Source organism: Carcharhinus amblyrhynchos, chromosome 26 (genome assembly GCF_965287045.1).
Source record: "Carcharhinus amblyrhynchos chromosome 26, sCarAmb.v2.hapA, whole genome shotgun sequence".
NCBI classification, from domain to species: Eukaryota; Metazoa; Chordata; class Chondrichthyes; order Carcharhiniformes; family Carcharhinidae; genus Carcharhinus; species Carcharhinus amblyrhynchos.
In genome coordinates, this window is record NC_137349.1 from 4,681,336 (window position 1) to 4,704,135 (window position 22,800).

Below are 22,800 nucleotides of genomic sequence, written 5' to 3' on the forward strand. Positions count from 1 at the left end.
CAACCCCTCCCCCTCCCCCGCACCCCCCCACCCCCACCCCACAGGGTGAAAGATAGAGGAAACTTGGGTGACGGGACTCAAGCGCGAGGGTATCTGATCCCAAATCTGAGACAGAACTGGTTGAACTACCTAATCCTCTGCTAATGAAACAGGGCAGAGGAAAAACGGTGAATCAATACCTGAAAACCAGTTTTGTGATAACCAGAACATATTCATTATAACGTGCATTAGCCAGAATTTCTAATATCAGAGTTTTCGCTGTGTAAGAACAATTAAGCACAAGGTGTATGTGCTACTGTCACAGCTGGGTCATCAAGCAGTCTCTGAGGCCCATTTGTTGCAAAATAAAGACTTATTGTGTAAGTATAGCTTCAATTACCTCACACAATGGAGGAGTCCCTCCAGGGTGGATGATGGATTACTGTGAGTCATTGGAACCCCCGCTCAGCAAACCTCATGAACTTCTCCAGTTTATTTCATTTTTTCTGTATTTTAATCAATTCTGGCAAGCTGGACTCATGATGATTTCTCAGTTACAGCCCTGGTTCCTGCGAAAAGTCAGCAGTCCTGGGCCGGAATTCTCCTGCCTTGCCCGTGGCTGGGATTCTCCAGTCCCGCTGCAGTGCCAAACTCCCTGTTCTTGCTGGCAGCGCTGCTGGGGTGAGCGAGATCGGAGAATCCTGCCCCTGATGTCCATGAAAATTCAATTGAGAGTGTAAACAACAAGGGGGAGGGGGGACAGAAAATTGAGTTTCACTGCGCCCCTCAATGTATTTTAACCAAGTTCGAGTTTTGTTTTTAAAAGTCATGACACAACCATCAAAGATTTGGTACAAATGCTGACCCCCATAAATGCAACTCCCAATTCATAGAATCATACAGTGCAGAGGGAGGCCATTTGGCCCATTGAGCCTAGACCAGCCACCATCCCAGGCCTATCAACATAACCCCATGCATTTACCCTGCTAGTCCTCCTGACACTAAGGGGCAATTTAGCATGGCCAATCCACCTAACCTGCACATCTTTGGGAGAAAACTGGAGGAAACCCACACAGACATGGGGAGAATGTGCAAGCTCCACACAATCAGTGACCCAAGCCGGGAATCGAACCCAAGTCCCTGATGCTGTGACGCAGCAGCGCTAATCACTGTGCCACAATGCCGCACAACATTTGTGCATTCATATTTTGGCTTAAGGAAATAATCATATGTAGTGAGGTTATAATGATATTTCTGACTGATGGAATGCTACAATATAGAAATAGGTCATTTGTACCCATGCCAGCCACTGATGCTGTGTGAGGCATATGGCTTTGCTGTGATTTCACCATCATTATATACATTACATCTCTCTTTAGCCTTATTTCTTTATTACCAAATTTTAAAAATTCTGATGTATAAAAACAGAATTAAATGCAGGACAGCAATCATCAGCACTATATTTATATCATTAACACTGTATTCCTCATCCTCTCCTTTCCTACTTCCCTGTGTACTCTATGAACGACATGGTTAGCCTATATAGCGCAAGAAACAATGCTTTTCACTGCATCCTAATACGTGTGACAATAGTCAATCAAATTCAGATTCAATTCAAATTCAAATTCAAATCAGCAAGTAGTGTATGTCGCTGCAAGTTATGTTTACTGCCTTAACTTAATTCCAAATAAAAATGAATATATTTCAATCTGACTGTAAAACAGTGGAATTCTGGCCAGGATTTTCCAGGTCCATTGTGGAGGGGTCTATCACAGGAGATCGAGCATCCCAGCCAAAGGTCCATTGACTTTCGGCGGGGCTGGACAATCTTTGTGGTGGGTGTGCTGGAAAATCCCACCCTCTGTCTCAGAATAAGGTGGTTGATTTTCACTTCTTTATATATTTTTTATACATTCGCTGGTTGGGCCAGCATTGGTCCATCTCTGTAGAAATTAAGTTGCCATTCCAGCTACGGCCAAATATTGAATTCATTTTGTTCTACAAGATGAAGGACTTCAAATAAAGCAATAAGTATGAGAAACTATAGTTAAGAATATTTTAAAATGGCAGATGTTGGAAAAATTAAGTTACAACAATTGTAACTCTGTTAAGTAATGGAAGATGATTATTAGCCAACAAGGCCTTCGGTGAGGCCAGCGCTGATGTAGTCAGGATAAGTGAATAAATCTAAACCTTGTGTTAGTTCCATTAACGCTATTTCCAACCTTGGCCACAGGATGAAAATAAGACCCTTTCAATAACAGAATTCCAAAAACCAGGATATGGTGACCTATAACTGTTACATTTTCTGTCTGAAAAAAAATCAACAGAGCACCCTGCAATGCTTTGCGCTGTATTGTGTTGTCACGTGTGCACAAGTAACTAAAACTTGTAACTCTGAGTACTCTTGGTGTCTAGCGTTGTGTATACCCAAATCGACTAAAGTGCCTAGTGTTGTTTGTGCTCAGGTATTTGACATCCCTAACTGCTCTTGAATGAGCGGTTTGCCAGGCCATTTGAGAAGGCAGTCAAAGGAAAACCACATTACCGTGTAGCCAGACCAGGTAGGGACATGAATGAACCAGATAGGTTTTTACAACAACCGACTACGGTTTCATGGTCATCACTAAATATTTAATTCCAGATTTTTATTGAATTCAAATTTCACCAGCTGCCATGATAGGATTCGAACCCAGGTCCCCAGAGCATTACCCTGGGTTTCTGGATTACTAGTCCAATGATCACTGTGCCACTGTTTTCCCAGACAAAGGGGGTAATCTTCTCGTCCCCCCAGCCATGGAAACTGTAGTGGGTGGGGGGGAACGGATTATATAAAGGTCTGTTGACCTTGGGTGGGATTTTCTGGTTTTGGGGCGAGCATAGTCGGAAAATCCCGTCCAAAATGTAACAGAGGAAACTATTTCATACACACACAAGAATTATTAAGTGGGAAAAAGGTGGAGGAAGAACTGGACTGAAAGTGAAAAATGGTTAACGTGACTCACCGCAACAGCTTCCAGAATCTGTTTAACAGCATGAGCTGCATCCCTCTCACTGTAATATCCTTTCTCTACAATCCTGTGTATTAAAGAGACAATGTTACAAAATAATACCCACTTTACTAGGTTTGCGAGGTTTCCTTTCACAAATTCGCCCACAAGATGTTCATACTGAAAAATTAGGTTGCAAAGTGGGTTCCTAACAGATCTTTTCACTTCTGGAGTATAAGTTCAAGTCGTGACAAAGTGAAAATCTTAGTCAACTGGCTGTAAGATTTCCACCCGAAATGAGTTTGAACAATCTCCCCGACATAAAATGGTCCCTAATTTGACAATCTCAGAGATGTCACAGGTCACATTATATGGTAAATGGGAAAAATGTATAGTTGGCAGGGCGAGGAGGGGGGGCGGGGGGGGGGGGGGGGTTCCTTAAAAGGATAAAGATGAATCTGGAAGGACAAAGGCAGCAGATAAATGGGAGCATCACCACGTGCAAGTTCTCCTCCAAGCCACTCACCACCCTGACTTGGGAATATAGCGCCATTCCTTCGCAGTTGCTGGATCAAAATCCTGGAATTCCCTCTCTAACAGCATTGTGGGTCACCCACATCATGTGGACTACAGTGATTCAATAGGGCAACTCAAGGGATGGGCAATAAATGCCAGCCAGCCAGCGACACCCATGTCCCACGGATGAAAGAAAAAGCTAAGGCATATTATCGGGGCAGATTAGAAAGGCTTTCACTCTGTAGCAGGCAATGTTGTATTTGACAGACGAATGCTTGATAGTAATACTGAGTGGCTGTTAAGGATTAAATTCTCTTTCTCAATGCAAACATCTCACACCTTGCTGAACAAACAAATTAATAAGGCTAAAATTCTGCTCTTTCTGTAAGGTGTTGGTTTATTTTGGAGCTTCCTTGTTTAGTTCTTACATCTTTGCGAGCACTGCACCGGGGATAGCAGTGTTGATATAGTTATATAATACCTCAAAAGGTTTCAGTGGAGATATTAAAACATCAAAGACTATTGAAAACATTAAAATTAATAGTTAACTAAAGATCTAGGCCTTAAATTACACTGTACAAATATTAATTGTAACATCTGACATTTTAAAATAGCCATCAGCCCATTCTGTTTTAGAGAGGTTACTGAGTCTCAAAAACATAGAAACATAGAAGGTAGGAGCAGGAAGAGGCCATTTGGCCCTTCGAGCCCGCTCCGCCATTCATCACTATCATGGCTGATCATCCAACTCAATAGCCTAATTCTGCTTTTTCCCCATAACCTATGATCCCATTTGCCCCAAGTGCTATATCCAGCTGCCTCTTGGATACATTCAATGTTTTGGCATCAACTACTCCTTGTGGTAATGAATTCTACAGGCTCATCACTCTTTGGGTGAAGAAATGTCTCCTCACCGTCACCCTAAACAGGCTAACCTGGATCCTCAGACTATGACGCCTGGTTCTGGGCTCCCCCCACCACTGAGAATATCCTCCCTGCATCTACCCTGTCTAATACTGTCAGATTTTTATAAGTCTCTATAAGATCCCCCCTCATTTGTCTAAACTCCAGCAAAAACAATCCTAACCTAGTTAATCTCTCCTCATACATCAGTCCCACCATCCCTGGACTTAACCTGGTAAACCTTCGCTGCGCTCCCCTGAGAGTAAGAACATCCTTCCTCAGAAAAGGAGACCAAAACTGTACACAATATTCTCGGTGTGGCCTCACCAAGGCCCCTGTACAATTACAACAACACGTTGCTGCTTCTGTATTCGAAACCTCTCGCAATGAAGGCCAACATGCCATTTACCTTCTTTACCACCTGCTGCACCTGCATATTACCTTCAGTGACTGGTGCACAAGGACACCCAGATCCCACTGCATACTCTCCTCTCCCAGTTTACAGCCATTCAGATAGTAATCTGCCTTCTTGTTTTTGCTTCCAAAGCGAATAACCCCACATTTATCCAAATTCTACTGCATCTGCCATTGATTTGCCAACCCACCCAACCTGTCCAGATCATGCTGATGGATCTCTGCATCCTCATCACAGTTCATCCTCCCACCCAACTTAGTATCATCTGCAAACTTTGAGATGTTATATTTTGTTCCCTCATCTAAATCATTAATATATATTGTGAATAGCTGGGGGTCCCAGCACTGATTCCTGTGGCACCCCACTTGTTACTGCCTGCCAATTTGAAAAGAACCCATTAATTCCCACTCTTTGATTCCTCTCTGCCAACCAGTTTTCTATCCATCTCAATATACTTCCCCCAATCCAATGTGCTTTAATCTTGTACGATAATCTCTTAATACGGGACTCTGTCAACCACTTTCTGAAAGTCCCAATATGCTACATTGACTAGATCTCCCTTGTCAACTCTACTCGTTACATCTTCAAAGAATTCCAACAGATTTGTCAAGCATGATTTCCCCTTCATAAATCCATGCTGTGTCTGTCTGAACCTGGCACTGCTTTCTAAATGCTCCGCTATAGATTCCTTGATCATGGATTCGAGAATTTTGCCCACTATAAGAACATAAGAACATAAGAAATAGGAGCAGGAGTAGAGGAGAGCCGGTGGATGTGGTCTTTCTGGATTTTCAGAAGGCGTTTGACAAAGTACCTCACAAGAGGTTATTGCAGAAGGTCAGGGGACTTGGAGTTGGGGGTAGGGTGTTAGCGTGGATAGAGGATTGGTTGTCAAATAGGAGGCAGAGAGTGGGGGTCAACGGGTGCTATTCGGATTGGCGGATGGTGACTAGTGGAGTGCCCCAGGGGTCGGTGCTGGGGCCTCAGCTTTTTCCCATTTATATAGATGATCTGGAGGAGGGAACCGAGTGTAGGGTGTCGAAATTTGCGGATGACACCAAGATTGGGGGAACGGCAAATTGTGCGGAGGGTGTGGAGAGTCTGCAGAAGGATCTAGATAGGCTGGGCGAATGGGCCAGGAAATGGCAAATGGAATTTAATGTTGGCAAGTGTGAGGTGGTCCACTTTGGTAGGAATAATGGTAGGAAGGATTATTACTTACGTGGCGAAAAACTGCAGCAGGCGACGGTGCAGAGGGACCTCGGGGTCCTTGTGCATGAGTCGCAAAAACCCAGCTTGCAGGTGCAGCAGGTGGTCAGGAAGGCGAATGGGATGCTGGCCTTCATAGCGAGGGGGATTGAATATAAAAGTAGGGAGGTCTTGCTGCAGCTGTATAGGGCATTGGTGAGGCCGCAGCTGGAGTACTGTGTGCAGTTTTGGGCGCCGCACCTGCGCAAAGATATTTTGGCCTTGGAGGGAGTGCAGAGGAGGTTTACTAGGCTGATACCGGAGTTGAGGGGGTTGAGCTATGAGGAGAGGCTGAATAAACTAGGCTTGTACTCGTTGGAGTTTAGAAGAATGAGGGGAGATCTCATTGAGACGTATAAGATGATGAATGGGATGGATAGGATAGAGGTGGAGAGACTCTTCCCGCTCAAAAAAGACACTAGGACTAGGGGGCACAGCCTCAAGATAAAGGGGGGGCGTTTTAGAACAGAGTTGAGGAGGAACTTCTTCACTCAAAGGGTGGTGAATCTCTGGAATTCTCTACCCGTTGAAGTGGTGGAGGCTGCCTCGCTAAATATTTTCAAGAAGCGGGTTGATGGGTTTTTGATAAGAGAGGGGATTAAGGGTTATGGGGAGAGGGCCGGAAAGTGGAACTGAGCCACGACAGATCAGCCATGATCTTATTGAATGGCGGGGCAGGCTCGACTATCGATGTTAAGCTTACTGGTCGATAATTTCCTGTTTTCTCTCTACCTCCCTTTTTGAATATTGGAGTGACATTCGCTACCCTCCAATCTGCAGGGACTGTTCCACAGTCAGTAGAATCCTAGAAGATCATCACCAATGCAGCTACTATTTCTAGAGCCACTTCCTTAAGTATTTTGGGATGTAGATTATCAAACCTTGGGGTTTTATCCACCTTCAATCTCAGCACCATTTCTCTACTAATATTGATCTCCCTCAGTTCTTCCTTCTCACTAAATCTTGCATTCTCCAACATTTCTGGTATCTGATTTATGGCCTTGTTTGTGAAGACAGAACCAAAGTATGTATTCAGTTGCTCGGCCATTTCTTTGTCCTCTCTTATACATTCCCCTGTTTTTGTCTGAAGGGGACCTACATTTGTTTTCACCAACCTCTTTCTCTTCATGTATCTATAGAAACTCTTAGTGTCAGTCTTTATGTTCCCTGCAAGCTTACTTTCGTACTGTATTTTCCCCTTCTTAATCCATCCCTTGGTCCTTCTTTGCTGAATTCTAAACTGCTGCCAATCCTCACACCTATTACTATCCTTGGTCAATCTGTCTGCTTATTCCTTGGGTCAGATACTGTCTGTAATTTCCTTTGTAAACCATGGATTGACCCTCTTTTGCTTTTGTGTCAGACAGGAACAAACAGTTGCTGCAGTTCCCCCTTGCGTCCCTCATACACGAGTACTCACTGAGTGTAATTTCAAGCTTTAGAATCCAGAAAACCAATTCTAGCTGCCTTCCCCTAATGCAAACACGGCTTGGAAAAGGTCAATTATCTGCCCTGTTAACCCTGCCAGGTCTGGTCAGGTCATGGGGAGGGTGGTCAAATCACTCAGGTCTTTAAGGCCGGAGGGTATTTTAGCAAGCAAAGTCTTAGTCTCCATACCTGTCCAGACTCATCAGTTCTATAAACCCCCCCCTTAAGCCTTGCAAAGCATCCTCAATAATTCAAGTAATGTGCGCTAATTGAATCACAGAATCCCTTCAGTGCAGAATGAGGCCACTCAGCCCATCGATCCTGCACTGACCACAATCTCACCTAGACCCTATTCCTGTAAACCCTCATATTTACCCTGCTAATCCCCCTGACGCTAGGATCAATTTAGCATGGCCAATCAACCTAACCTGCACATCTTTGGACTGTGGGAGGAAACCCACGCAGACATGGGGAGAATATGCCAACTCCACACAAACTGTGACCTGAGGCCGGAATTGAACCTGTGTCCCTGGTGCAATGAGGCAGCGGTGCTAAACATTGTTTCACCGTGCCACCCCAGATGTGTTAAGCTCTGTCATGCTATATGGTTCACTCACTACCTGTTCCATTATTTGCCAAACGCCTTCATTTTCAAATAATGAGAATATACTGTAATTTGCATAACCTTGCTATTTGCATTGTGTTTTTAAAAATATACTTTATTTGTACAGTATGCAAAAGAACATTCCAAAGCATTTCAAAACGGTCATCATGGAAAATGTGATAATATTCAATTTTTCACCACAGTGCTACTAGGTCCTGGTCTGAAAGTCAAATGAAATTTCTACGTTCCATTGACCTACCATCCACAAACGTTATGCACCCCACAGAGGCAATGACCAAGATTTCAGGATCTGGGGCATTCAAAATGGGGCAACAAGAGTCTGCGGGAATATGAACAACTTGTTTTTCTTGAACAGATAAAAATATGCCTAACATAGTTTCTTTAACATAGAGATGCTGGTGTTGGACTGGGGTGGGCACGGTAAGAAGTCTCACAACAGCAGGTTAAAGTCCAACAGGTTTACTTGGTATCACAAGCTTTTGGAGCACAGCTCCTTCACCAGGTGAGTGATTTTCAAATAAACATGTTGGACTTTAACCTGGTGTTGTGAGGCTTCTTACAGTTTCTTTATTTATTTGTGGGACGTGGGCTTCGCTGGCTGGGCCAGCATTTATTGCCCATCTCCTGTTGCTCTTGAACTGAATGGCTTGCTAGGCCATCTCAGAGGGCAGCTGAGAGTTAACCACATTGCTGTGGCTCCGGAGTCATACGTAGGCCAGGCCGGATAAGGACGGCAGATTTCCTTCCCTCAAGGACATTATTGAACTAGATGGATTTTTCCAATAATCAGCAACGGTTTCATGGTTATCAGTAGATTCTTAATTCCAGATATTTATTTAATGAATTCAAATTCGAAGGACAGTTGTCGTGGCGGGATTTGAACCCAGGTCCCCAGAGCATTAGCTGAGTTTCTGGATTAATAGTCCAGCGTTAATACCACTGGGCCAACACCTAGTTAATCTCTCAGCCTAAGCTCCCTTTTCGAAAATGATTTTATTTCCCATTGCCTTCTACTTATGATGAAATCTAAAGTCAGCTTTCCTTCAGGAAAACAGCTTTTCAAGGAAGTGACACACAGCAATACAGTTCATACGAGAAAATAACTCTGCTGTTTACAGTGAGAACGCACCTGTCAAAAAGCTCCCCACCAGTCACCAGTTCCAGAATCAGGATGATCTCCGTGGGAGTCTCAAAGATTTCCTTTAGTTTAATCTACAAGACACAAGTGGATAAATGATCACCCCACCTTTGTTCTTTGAATCACATCCTCTTTGCTGTTGACCAAATCCTCTTTCTTCTAACCACAATGATATAATTAACTGATATAATTAAAGATATGTTTAACATTTAAATTGGGGTATTAGGAGAGTGCTGGAGGCCTTAATGAGCATCTGCAAATTAAAGATTAAAAAACGAGACATGTGCTGAGTTGGCTCACTTGTGTACACATTGACACATGAATATTTTAATTTGTTTTTCAATAGGTTTCCAAGGTACCTGCACAGTTAAAACAGGTTAAATTCCACATAACTATAATCTGTTGCTTGGTAGTACATTTGTGTTTCCTCAAATACAGAAGCAGTTCATGTGCAAAAGCAACAAGTTCTGGACAACATCCAGACTTGGGCTGACAGGTGGCAAGTAATATTCATGTCACGCTAGGGCAATCTGTCACCAATAAGAGGCAATCTATCCACTGCCTCTTGACATTCAGTAGTGTTACCATCACTGAAAACCCTGCTGTCAATATCCTTGGGGTTACCATTGACCAGAAGCTCAACAGGACTTGTCACAAAAACGCAGTCGCCACAGGAGCAGGTCAGAGGCTAGGAACCATGGCGAGTAACTCATCTCCTAATTCCCCAAAGCCTGCCCAGCTTCTACAAGGCACAAGTCAGGAGTGTGTTGGAATATTCCCCACTTTCCTGGACAGCTGCAGCACCAACAATGCTCAAGAAGCTTGACACCATCCAGGACAAGGTAGTCCACTTGATTGGCACCACATCTAAAAACGTCCATTCCCTCCACCACCGATGCTGAGTAGCAGCAGTGTGTATTATCTAAAGATGCACTGGAGCAATTCACCAAAGACCCTTGGACAGCACCTTCCAAACTCATGACCACTTTCATATAGGACAAGGCCAGCAGATATATGGGAACACCACCATCTGCAAGATCCCCTCCAAGTTCACCATCCTGAGATGGAAATATATCATTGTTCCTTTAAGTTGCTCAGTGTTCAACTTATAACCTCAGTGATGCAGTGATCTTTCATGCTGTACCTGTCTTCATAGGCTATTGGGTGGGAGGCAAACCACTGTTGGATTGGAGTTACGCCCTTTCCAACCTAAGAACAAACATGGAGTGCCAATATAATCAAAAGATGAGGGTTTTGATTGATCAAACCATCACTTTCCTGAAACAATACTGTTCTCCTGATGGGGATAAGTTGCAGATGGAACATAGGATCATAGGAATTAAGAGCAGAAGTAGGCAAATTCAGCCCTTTGAGCCTGCTCTGCCATCCAATCAGGTCCTGGCTGATCTCTCTCTGCTCTCAAATCCACCTCCCCTCCTGCTCTTTTGCCTGTTGTTATCTGTAATATTTCGTTACAGTTCCCAGCAATTGATCTGTCCTCTCTAAGAGGTGCAGCTTACTATTAAATGGCGCCAGTACTGCGCTACAGAGCTTCCCTCCAATTTTTAAAAGTTCATTTTTGGGATATGGGCGTCGCTGGCTGGCCAGCATTTATTGACCTAGTTGCCCTTGAAAAAATTGGGTGATTTACCAGTGAACAACACAAATATGTCTGGCAGTCCACCTTATTTATTTAAATTGGTCAGAAGGACCAATGTGGGGTCCTAATAAGATTGGATATGTGCTCTGCACAGCACTTATTTTCTGTCCCAAAATTTGCTGAAAATAATTTTGCCCCTTTGTTTATATCGTCTCCCTCAGATGTGCCCAAATACGTAGTGTTTCTGGAATCCTGGCGTTGCCTCCTAAACTGTTGAATGGGTATAAATTGAGAGAGGTGGATACTCAGTGAGAACTTGGTGTCCTCGTGCATCAGTCGCTGAAAGTAAGCGCACAGGGACTGCAGGCAGTGAAGAAGGTAAATGGTATGGTGGCCTTCAAAGCGAGAGGATTCGTGTATAGGAATAGGGATGTTTTACTGCAATTGTACAAGGCATTGGTGAGGCCAGATCTGGAGTAGTGTGTGCAGCTTTGATGTCCTTACCTGAGGAAGGATGTCCTTGCTCAACAGGGAGTACAGCGAAGGTTTACCAGGCTGACTCATGCACAAGGACCTCGGGGTCCTTGTGCATGAGTCGCAAAAACCCAGCCTGCAGGTGCAGCAGGTGGTCAGGAAGGCGAATGGGATGCTGGCCTTCATAGCGAGGGGGATTGAATATAAAAGTAGGGAGGTCTTGCTGCAGCTGTATAGGGCATTGGTGAGGCCGCAGCTGGAGTACTGTGTGCAGTTTTGGTCGCCGCCCTTACGCAAGGATATTTTGGCCCTGGAGGGAGTGCAGAGGAGGTTTACTAGGCTGATACCGGAGTTGAGGGGGTTGAGCTATGAGGAGAGGCTGAATAAACTAGGCTTGTACTCGTTCGAGTTTAGAAGAATAAGGGGAGATCTCATTGAGACATATAAGATGATGAATGGGATGGATAGGATAGAGGTGGAGATGCTCTTCCCGCTCAGAAAGGACAGTAGGACTAGGGGGCACAGCCTCAGGATAAAGGGGGGGGCGGTTTAGAACGGAGTTGAGGAGGAACTTCTTCACTCAAAGGGTGGTGAATCTCTGGAATTCTCTGCTCGTTGAAGTGGTGGAGGCTACCTCGCTAAATATTTTTAAGACGCGGGTTGATGGGTTTTTGATAAGAGAGGGGATTAAGGGTTATGGGGAGAGGGCGGGAATGTGGAACTGAGACACGACAGATCAGCCATGATCTTATTGAATGGCGGGGCAGGCTCGAAGGGCTAGATGGCCTACTCATGCTCCTATTTCTTATGTTCTTATGTTTCAGAATTGAGGTGGGGAGAAATTTCTTCACCCAGAGAGTGGTGAATGTGTGGAATTCACTATCACAGAAAGTAGTCCAAAACATTGTATGTTTTCAAGAAGAAATTAACTATAGTTCTTGTGACTAAAGGGATCAAGGGATTCGGGAGGGATGGGGGATCAGGATATTGAATTTGATGATCAGCGATGATCAAAATGATTGATGAAGCAGACTCGAAGGGCTGAATGGCCCACTCCTGTTTCTACTTTCTACGATTCCATGTTATATTCAAGGAGTTATTTTCTCACACGCAGGGGAACAATCTCACGATGCCCACAACCCTGCTTCTTTGCCTGCCTTGAGATGGGCACGGTGACAAAAAGCAACTTTGTGAAGCTTGTACTTTTGCAGCCTTTAGGATTTTGCAAGACATAGCTGTCTTCTCGAGAAATGCATTAACTTTGCGAAAATCCAATTCCTTTGAGTATTCAGTTAGAATGCCATTAGTTACACGAACCGTCAGCATGTTAAATTGGCAGTGTTTCAGCTGTTGCGTCAGCTTGGCAATTCACCAGAAAATCCAACTTTTTACAATGGGTTTGGGCTTGTCAGCGTCAAGCAATTAGATCAGTTGAAAGGTGGGACTGGAAGCTGTCAGAACCATTCAGAGAGACTGGATGCTGGGACCAAATCCTGTCAGAACCAGATTTGTCAGTGGACGGTATTGGAACATTGTCGTTGTCAATTTATCACATTTTACTCTCTTCCTGGTGGTTCCATATAAACTGGATGCAGAATTTTTAAAGAATAGGTTAAGGTTTAAGGGGCTTGATTCCTAGGCCCATGCCTCAGCCACATGCTGGCAGGTTTGAAGGCTGAGGGGAGTTGGGGAGGGGTGGTGGGGTCGGGGGGGGAGGAAGGAGATAAAATTCAGTGGGTGACCTGCTCAGCACCAACCCGCTGGGGTAGACCTGCTCACCTGAACTGAAGTCCTTAACTGGCAATTAATGCCTACCTCAAGACCTTGAACTGGCATCACTGGGATTTAATGAGCAACTGGAAAGACCTACGCCAACTACTCAGCCAACAGATTTCCATGCACAAGCTGGTAATAGGCAGGTGGGGGATGTTCCTTTTGAATGGGCCCTCCAAGTCAATCTGCAGGCCTCCCTCCAGATTCTCCTCCTCACCCAAGGTCTGTCAATATCTGCCTGAGCCCCCATCCCCCTCCACATCCCCTTACTGGCACTCAGAGAGACCCCGTCTCACCACCTGGTTGACTCCCAATGCAGCTTACCTCCTCAAGCCCTGAGTACAGTACCAGCAGTGGCCACTGTTCCCAGTGGCGCTGTTGGTACTAGACAGCTCCTGACCACTAACTGACTCTGATGTGGGACTTCCCTGTCCCTGATGGGTGGAAGTTCTACCTCCAGTCTATTAACAATCTATCAGCCATTCTTTGGCTAGGTAGGGGGATGGGGCAGGGACCACAGTGACCCGTAAACTCCAGCCCAAAGATATAGGTGGTTTAGTGACTGTTTTTCCCAAAGAAATGATAAACAACAATCTTGCTGCTAAAATTGGGGTTTTAAAATGTTTCTTTCATCCCAAATGAAATCTTTTAGAGGATTACTTAGAGATTACCACATGGAAACAAGATTATCCAGTCTGTATTGTTACTTATCCTCTGAATGAGAAACAGTCCTTCCTGTTCTCACATCTCTTTATTCATGTTTCCTTCAACCACATCTCCAACCTATTTTTAAATGTTGACATGGCCTCTGCTTCAATCATTAACTCTGGCAGTGCATCTCACAGCCTGATAACTGTCAATGTATAAACCATTAATCCAGTTCATAGAATCCCTACTATGCAGAAGGAGGCCATTTGACCCATTGAGCAGCACCAACAATGATCCCACCCAGGCCCTATCCCAGTAATTCCACATATTTACCTTACCAATTCCCCTGATACTAAGGGACAATTTACTGTAGCCAATCAACCTAACCCACACATCTCTGGATTGTGGAGCACCCAGAGGAAACCCATGCAGACATGAGAATGAGCAAACTCCACACAGTCACCCAAGGCGGGAATTGAACCTGGATCCCTGGCATTGTGAGGCAGCAGTGCTAACCGCTGTGCCACCCAATCTGGGCAACTTGATCACTGGAAACAGTTTGGGTGGAATTTTCCCAGGCAATGGGAGGCAGGTTTGGATGTGTGTGGCAAGTTAACGTGAAAGTGACATTGGGTCAGAAACCCAACATTATTCCTCCCCCAACTTCCACGATTCACAAAGGCAAGCGGTGTAAATGGATGGGGTTTTTTCCATGCGCCAGCTGCCCATGTTCTTTTAGCTGCCAGAGGTCTCAGGCTGGGAAGTGCTGTCAAACAAATCTTGCCAAGTTGCTGTCGTGCATCTTGTAGATCTTACACACAACTACCGTAATAATCCCAGTGAAGGCAGTGAATGTTTAAAGTGATGGATAGAGTGCCAATCAAGCAGATTGCTTTGTCCTTGACATTATCAAGGCTCTTGCGTATTATTGGAGCTGCAATAAGTGGAGAATATTCCAACACACATCTTACTTGTGCCTTGCAGAGGTTTTTTAAAAAAGTCATTGAAGGGATGTGGGCATCGCTAGCTGGGCTTGCATTTATTACCCATCTCTAATTGCCCTTGACTGATGGGCTTGCTCGACCATTTCAGAGGGCTTTTAAGAGTCAACCACATTGCTGTGGATCTGGAGTCACATGAAGGCCAGGCCAGGTAAGGATGGCAGATTTCTTTCCCAAAAGGACACTGATGAACCAAATGGGCTTTTACAACAATCAACAATATTTTCAAGGTCATTGTTCGACTTCTAATTCCAGGTTTGTATTGAATATAAATTTCATCATCCGCTTTGGCAGGATTCGAATCCCGGTCCGAAGAGTATTACCCCGGATCTCATGGTTATGAGTCCTGTGACAATAACACCACACTACTGCCTCTCCAAAAGTGGACAACCCTTGGTAAATAAGATGAGTTACTTGCCCTAGAGATGCAATAGCGGATTAACCATTAGGCTGAGTAGGCTTCAGCCTAGAGGCACGGAAGGGACTGGAGCCTGAGAGCAAAAAAAAATTGGTTTAATTCTTTTAAGGGTGAATAAATTTTCATAACTCTACCCCGTGGGTGAATTAATATAACAAATACCTATAAATAGAGGAGCTTCACCCCCAGACTTGTACCACATGCAAATAAATACAAAATAAATGCAACAGAGTGTATTGTCATGCTATAACATGTATACATACTTATTTTAGTGCATACTTGTTATAGTACTTTTTCAACATTCACCCTTACATTGTATTAGTCCCACACCACAGCATGATGACTGTCACCACTGCCTCCAGTGCTATTGATGTATCATCAAATTCACCATCATCATCTGATAATTCACCAATATTAACATCAAAATCCTCGGCACCTAAATCACTCCCACTATCATCGCTGCATAATCCATCATCAGAACCGTTCTTGAGCGCGTTTACCGCCTGTGAAAATGTCAAAACAGGCTTTCGTTTGTGCGCCACCATTGCTGTTTGCAACGCAACAAATGACTCGCTGCCACCACTCGCCAGCCAAAGAGTTCTAATTCATTATTAGGGTGGGGCAGGGGGCAGGGGGGCAAGGTCAGGGGGCCGTACTAAAGCTCAGCCTAGGCGTCCAGGTGGGAGTTAATCCGCCACTGCAGAGATAGCAGCCTCTGACCTGGGTTAACGTGGCTGGTCCAGTTAAGTTTCTGATCGTTGGTAACCCCCAGGAAAAAAAAGCCTTGCAATGATATAATACTTTCCATGACCATCGAATTACGACCATTACAGCCAATGAAATACTCTTGAAGTGTTGTCATCCTAGTGTATTGTTGAATATTGGTGGAAGTGAATTAAGTGATGGCAAAATCTTTGACAGTACAGGGGGATGGTGAGGTTTTCTCATGTTGGTGGTGGTTATTGTCTGGCACCTCTTTGGCACCAAATGTTTCTTGTCACTTACCAGCTCAAGCCTGAATGTTAACCAAGTGTTGTGGCATGTAGGCATGAGCTGCTTCATTATCTGTGGCGTTTCGAATGGGGCTGAACACTGTGCAATCATTTGTGAACATTTCCACATCCAGTCTTATGATGAGGGGAACCATCTAAAGATTATCAGGCTCAGGACACTATCCTGAGAGATATCCTGAGGCTGAACTAATGAGTCTCCAACAACCACAATTACCCTCCTTTGCACTGGGTATCATTCTGGCCAGTGGAGAATCCTTCCCTGGTTCCTTGGCTCAGGTTTGCTGGTCTTCATGACACCATGTTTGGTTAAATGCTGCCTGATGTCAGGGGCAGTTACTCTCACCTTACTCCATGGAATTCAACTCTTTAGTTCATGCGTGGACCAAGATGCGTGGGAACACCATCTGCAGGCTCCCCTCTGAGTCACAGACCGTTCTGACCTGGAACTATGTTATCTTACCTTCCTTGTCACTGTGTCAAAAACTGGCACACCCTCCCTAACTGCACTGTGGGTCTACCTACACCACAAAGACTACAATTCAAGGAGGAAGCTAGCTGTTACCTTCTCAACCACAATTAGGGATGGGCAACAAATCCAGGCATGCCAGTTATACTCAAGTTTCATGAATGAATAAAATGAATTTTAGAGGGCATATGGGCATCAATCATGGGCATTGAATTTACCTCTTTGATCCACCTTAGGGTGCAAGGCACCAGGCCAGGGAGCCAGGGGATAGTGCGCCTTTGGCACTGCCCAGGTGCAGGGCCTAAAAGGGAGCCTGACTGGGGCATCTAAGTTGGGGGGGAGGGTCTTGAGTTGGGCTCTAAGAGGGGAAGGGACTGATTGGGGGCCTGAGGGGAGGGGATCTGAGTGGGGAGATCTGAGGGGGATGGGGGCTGAGTGGGGGAGCCAGAGGCAGGCTATGGGGGGTGAGGCACATCAGGTCACCTTTAAGCCTGCATGATATAGGAGGGGTGACCCATTATTTGAGTAGTGGGGGGGAGGAGAGGGGAAGGATGTCCCATTGGCTGAGAGGGTGGTTGTGCTCCACTGGTCAGCTGGGTGATGGGATGGGTGTGGGTCACCATTTCAGTTTTTAGGGGGAGAGAGAGCTGTCTCCGGCTGCGGAGATTGGGGTGTCCATTCTCAGAAAAGCCAGGTTGGCCGGTGTGATCCGCAGGATGCATGAATTTGCACCCATCAGGCAGGATAATCCCAGCTGCCAGATGCTGACAGCACCAATGGGGGCACTTAGTGCCGGTTCAGGAGAGTTGGGCCTCTGGTGTCAGGGCAGAATCAGGCTCTGGAGTGAAGCCCAGTGAGATTCTTTAAGGAGTTTGGGGGGGGGGTCGGGGGTTTCAGACAATAAGTCTACATTACAATGGCGTAGCTTCGAAACCGCTTTGAGCTGACAGTGAGATTAAGGGCACATTGATCCAGCAGCCTATCACAGCACATGCTTACGAAAGATATGCCACTCTGAAGCTAAAGTGGGCTACAAATAATAATGGTCTGACATACACCTTAACTCTAATCCCTGAAAAAACATTAAACTGCCATCCCAGTGAATCATTTTCATTTCCTACACACATGAACTTTATGCCCTCTGGACAGCTTTATCAATTTACACTACCATCCATTTCGATGGCAGACAGATATTACCTATTTTGCTTAAGCCAAGTGCTGACTGGGAGGGTTAATTCTCCATGTGATTTTTTTTTAACCCCATCAGCTAAAACACACACTTAAAATCCTGTGCATTTTTAAACACAATCAAATAGTCAATGACTGCATTTAAACAGTGTGGACAAGAAATTAGCTCAAACTTGCTAATCAGTGCATAGTGCACAGAGGAAATGAAACCCTTAACACCACTTACCATAGAACATAGAACAGTACAGCACAGGAACAGGCCCTTTGGCCCACAGTGTTGTGCTGAACATGACGCCAAATTAAACTAATCCCTATTGCCCTGCCCTTGGTCTGTATCCATAAGACTATAAGACACAAGCAGAATTAGGGCACTCGGCCCATCGAGTCCACTCCGCCATTCAATCATGGCTAATTTTTTTCTCATTCCCCCATTCTCCAGTCTTTTCCCCATAATCCCTGGTCCCCTTATCAATCAAGAACCTATCTATCTCTGTCTTAAAGACAGTCAATGACCTGGCCACCACAGCCTTCTGTGGCAAAGAGTTCCACAGGTTCACCATTCTCTGGCTGAAGGAATTCCTCCTTATCTCTGTTTTAAAGGATTGTCCCTTTACCCTGAGGTTGTGCCCTCTGGTTCTAGTTTTCCTACTAGTGGAAACATCCTCTCCACGTCCACTCTATCCAGGCCTCACAGTATTCTGTAAGTTTCAATAAGATCTCCGCTCATCCTTCTAAACTCCAACGAGTACAGACCCAGAGTTCTCAACCGTTCCTCATACCACAAGCTCTTCATTCCAGGGATCATTCTTGTGAACCTCCTCTGGACCTTTCCAAGGCCAACACATCCTTCCTTAGATATGGGGTCCAAAATTGCTCACAATACTCCAAGTGGGGTCTGACCAGAACCTTATACAGCCTCAGAAGTACATTATTGCTTTTGTATTCCAGCCCTCTCGACATGAATGTTAACATTGCATTTGCCTTCCTAACTGCGACTGAAGCTACATGTTAACCTTAACAGAATCTTGAACAATGACTCCCAAGTCCCTCTATTCCTTGCATATTCATGTGCTTATTTAAATGTCCCTTAAACACCCCTATTGTATCTGCCTGCACCACTGACCCTGGCAACGCATTCCAGACAACTACCACTCTTTGTGTAAAAGACTTGCTCCACACCTTTGATTCCCCCCCCTTCAGCTTAAGTGCATGCCCCGTAGTATTAGGCATTTCAGGGGCGATTCTCCCATCCCGCTGTGCTAAAAAAATCAGTGTAGCGGGCCGGGAGATTTAAGCAGTGCCCGATCTACAGGGCATCCAGCTCTGGGTGCATCTCCCAGCACCGGATTTCTTGCTCCGTCAGCTCCATGCTGGAAATAGATGTGGAGCTGCATTATACATGCAGGAGACAATTTAAATCCTATTTAAATGTAATTAGTCTCTGGGCTCACTAGCTTCTGCCCCACTGCCAGGAGTGTTTCATTCCAGCAGGGTTTACTGTAGCTCCCCACTTCTGGGCAGCTAGCGGCCCAACCCCACTGGAGTGAGAGGGGGGGCAATCGGGACCCCCCCAAGCCTCCCCAAAGGTCGGGCGCTGAGAGGGGATGTCCCCTGGATATTGCACCTTGGCAGTGCCAGCTTGGGTCCTCTAGCACAGCCCGAGGGGCAAAATGCCCAGGGGTATCTTGGCACTGCCCAACAGGCATGGGGCAGCGCAAAGGGGGTGGGGCCTAATGGGGGTGAGGCCTAAAGGGCGGGACTGGATGGAGATGTGGATGGGGTCTGATGGGGGTGGGGCTTTTGGGAGGGCGATCTGTCAGGGTGACGGGGTCCTGCTGCCACTCTGCAGTCAGGTTCGGCGATCGGGCAGTGGGAGATTCTGTGTGCCAGTGATGTGGGCGGGGATTGGGGGGTGCCGGCTGGCAATCAAGCTGGCCAGTGATTGGGAGGCTGGCAGACCAGAATCACTGTGCCTGCACCAGTCTCGCTAACGGATTGGTGTGTGCACAGTGACCCGTTCAGTGGGATGCTGTCGGCCTCGTCAGTGGGAATTGGCTCTACCCCCAGCTTTCCAATGGGATTCACGCCAGTGCACTCTGCAATGCACAGAATGTGGGAGGTTCCTTTTCAAACTCCCACTGAGAAACCAGTGTGATTTACTCCAGTTTTCACGCAAAATCGACACTTAGAATTTTTCTGGGAGAATCCCAGTCTTCAACTCTAGGAAAAAGAGTCTGACTGTCAATCTTATCTACTCCTCTCATAATTTTATAGATTTCTATTAGAAGTATGCTCTATGGTTGTCCTATACTATTACATGCATCGGGCTAATTTCAAAATCCAAAACAAATTTGACAATATGAAAAAGATTGAGGAAGCCTAGAACAAGTTATATTTCGAACCTACAAGTACCATTACAGCCTAGGGCACCAGCCATTATACAGCAGAACATGACATTGTCCTTTTGCACATTCTAAATTCTGACTGAAATTATCAATTTAAATATTAAATTGAAACATGATTGGAAGAGTGTTAATGTAACGTAATTTCATAGCATTTAAGATGACCAGAATGCTTTACGCAACATCTCACCATCATTCTGAAGGCATTTTTAAACAGTTGCTGGACCATGGGGATTGTTTAAGTGGACACCCATGCCCCACGCATATCATTATCACTTTTCTATTTTATCAATGGAATATCCATTACTACTGGATCTATTTGATTGGTTCCAAAGAGAAGGTCTACATTTATATTGACTCCAATGGCTGTTCTTCAGACTGAAGAGAGCATCACTCCTTCATATTTTAGTAAGGCTACTTTCTATGTCAAGAAGAAATTTAAAGCTAAAAAGATTAAATTGTACATTTTTGGTCAATATCCTGATAAGACTAGACAAGACTAGTATCATAAAATCCTTTTTAAGTTCATTTATTAGTGCAACAAGTAGGCTTACATTAACAGTGCAATTAAGTCACTGTGAAAATCCCCCAGTCGCCACACTCCAGTGCCTCTTTGGGTACACTGAGGAAGAATTTAGCATGGCCAATGCACCTAACTAGCATGTCTTTCGGAGTGTGGGAGGAGATCGGAACTCCCGGAGGAAACCCGCGCCAACACGAGGAGCATGTGCAGACTCCGCACAGACATGACCCACGCCGGGTATCAAACCTGGGTCCCTCGCGCTGTGAGGCAGCAGTGTTAACCATTGTGCCACCATGTGCAGTGCAGACACCAATCCAACCCAGGCTCTATCCTCGTCACCCCATCTGTTAACCCTAACACTAAGGGATAATTTAGCATGGTCAATCAACCCAACCTGCACATCTTTGGAGTGTGGAAGGAAAACAGAGCACCCGGAGGAAACCCACGCAGACACAGGGAGAACATGCAAACTCCACACAGACAGTGATCTAAGGCTGGAACTGAACCCGGGTCCCTGGCGCTGTGAGGCAACAGTGCTTGTCACATTGCTGTCCTAATGAGAGGAGCCACTGTGTCAAATAGCAGAGATACAGTCGAGCCCAGAATCTTGCGTCATTCTTGTTATTTCAATCATATACATTAATTTACTTTCCCTTTATGAAATATGGATGCTACAATTCAGTGATTATTTTTAATGCAGCATCATAAATGAGGTGACATAACAAATTGACAGCCTCATAATTTCAAGTGGATATAATTATATACTTTCCATGCTTAGATTAGTGGACTGACTATCATTTAATATTTTTCTCATGTATATTCGCAAGCCAGAACATATCATTCAAGTGTAATTTTCTAAAGGACAGAAAGCATATTTAGCAACATTGCATCCTCTAGTTCAGAATCATGAAAGCACTTGCAGCAAAATTATTTCCGCTGGGGCAGTATCATAATATTATCATCAAGGCCAGAAGTGTTGGAGGATTTACAACTCTGCACAATTAATTTCTATCTGTAATGGCCATTTCTCTTGGCAAATATCTTACATTTTATTAAAACCTTTAGAAATGTCACAAAATCCAGATAATGTCAAAGGCTGACTCTTAATTAAGTTCACTGACATTGAATTCTACTGGAATAACTTTCCAGTACAAATCCATTTCCAAGTTTTCAGATTTGAAAGTCATGACAAATTCTTCCAATATTACTTCCTTCCAATAAAAAAGTTAATCTGCTGTGGAAAATTAATCTAGGCTGGCAGTCAGTGGAGTACAGAGAAAATGAAATTAGAGTGTCACACCACAGGTAAGATGCTACACTTCGATGCATACTATAGATTCTACAGTACTTTTCAAACAGAACTAGAATGATTTTCTGTACTTTTCCCAAAGACATGGTGGCACCGTGATTAGCACTGCTGCCTCATAATGGCAGGAACTTAGGTTCGATTCCTGGCTTGGGTCACAGTCTGCACATTTTCCCCATGTCTGTGTGGGTTTCCTCTGGTTTCCTCCCACAGTCCAAAAGATGGTTAAGTGCACCGGCCACGCTAAATTCTCCCTCTGTGTAACTGAACAGGCGCTGGAGTGGTGAACTGAGGATTTTCACAGTAACTTCATTGTGGTGTTAATGTAAACACACTTGTGACACTAATAAAACTCCACTTTATAAAAAAGAAAATAATTCATTTCAAAGTAGAAGTTTAGTTATTAGTCACAAGTAAGGCCTACATTAACACTGCAATGAAGTTACTGTGAAATTCCCCTAGTCGCCACAATTCGGTGCCTGTTCGGGTCAATGCACCTAAGCAGCATATCTTTCAGACTGTGAGAGGAAACTGGAGCACCCGGAGGAAACCCGCACAGACATGAGGAGAATGTGCAAACTCCACTCAGACCCAAGCCCGGAATCGAACCTGGATCCCTGGCACTGTGTGGCAGCAATGCTAGCTACTGTGTCACTGTGCCACCCCATTTCAGTGTTGCTGGAAGGTGTTGTTAGCACATTTTGCCAAGTTGACTGCCAAGTTTGTATTCTTAATTATCATGATTG

The 22,800-nt window shown here is 44.9% G+C and overlaps 1 protein-coding gene across 1 annotated transcript in view; it reads right to left on the reverse strand.

The window, feature by feature from the left end:
* Positions 1-22,800, reverse strand: part of LOC145358604 (calcium/calmodulin-dependent protein kinase type IV-like) — a 156,026-nt gene that overhangs the window by 54,109 nt on the left and 79,117 nt on the right. Inside the window, exons 4-5 of the mRNA XM_080212798.1 lie at positions 9,234-9,316; positions 2,985-3,057 (exon numbers count right to left, since the gene is read on the reverse strand). Coding sequence (XP_080068924.1) covers positions 2,985-3,057; positions 9,234-9,316 — 156 coding nt within the window. The remainder of the gene's footprint in view (positions 1-2,984; positions 3,058-9,233; positions 9,317-22,800) is intronic.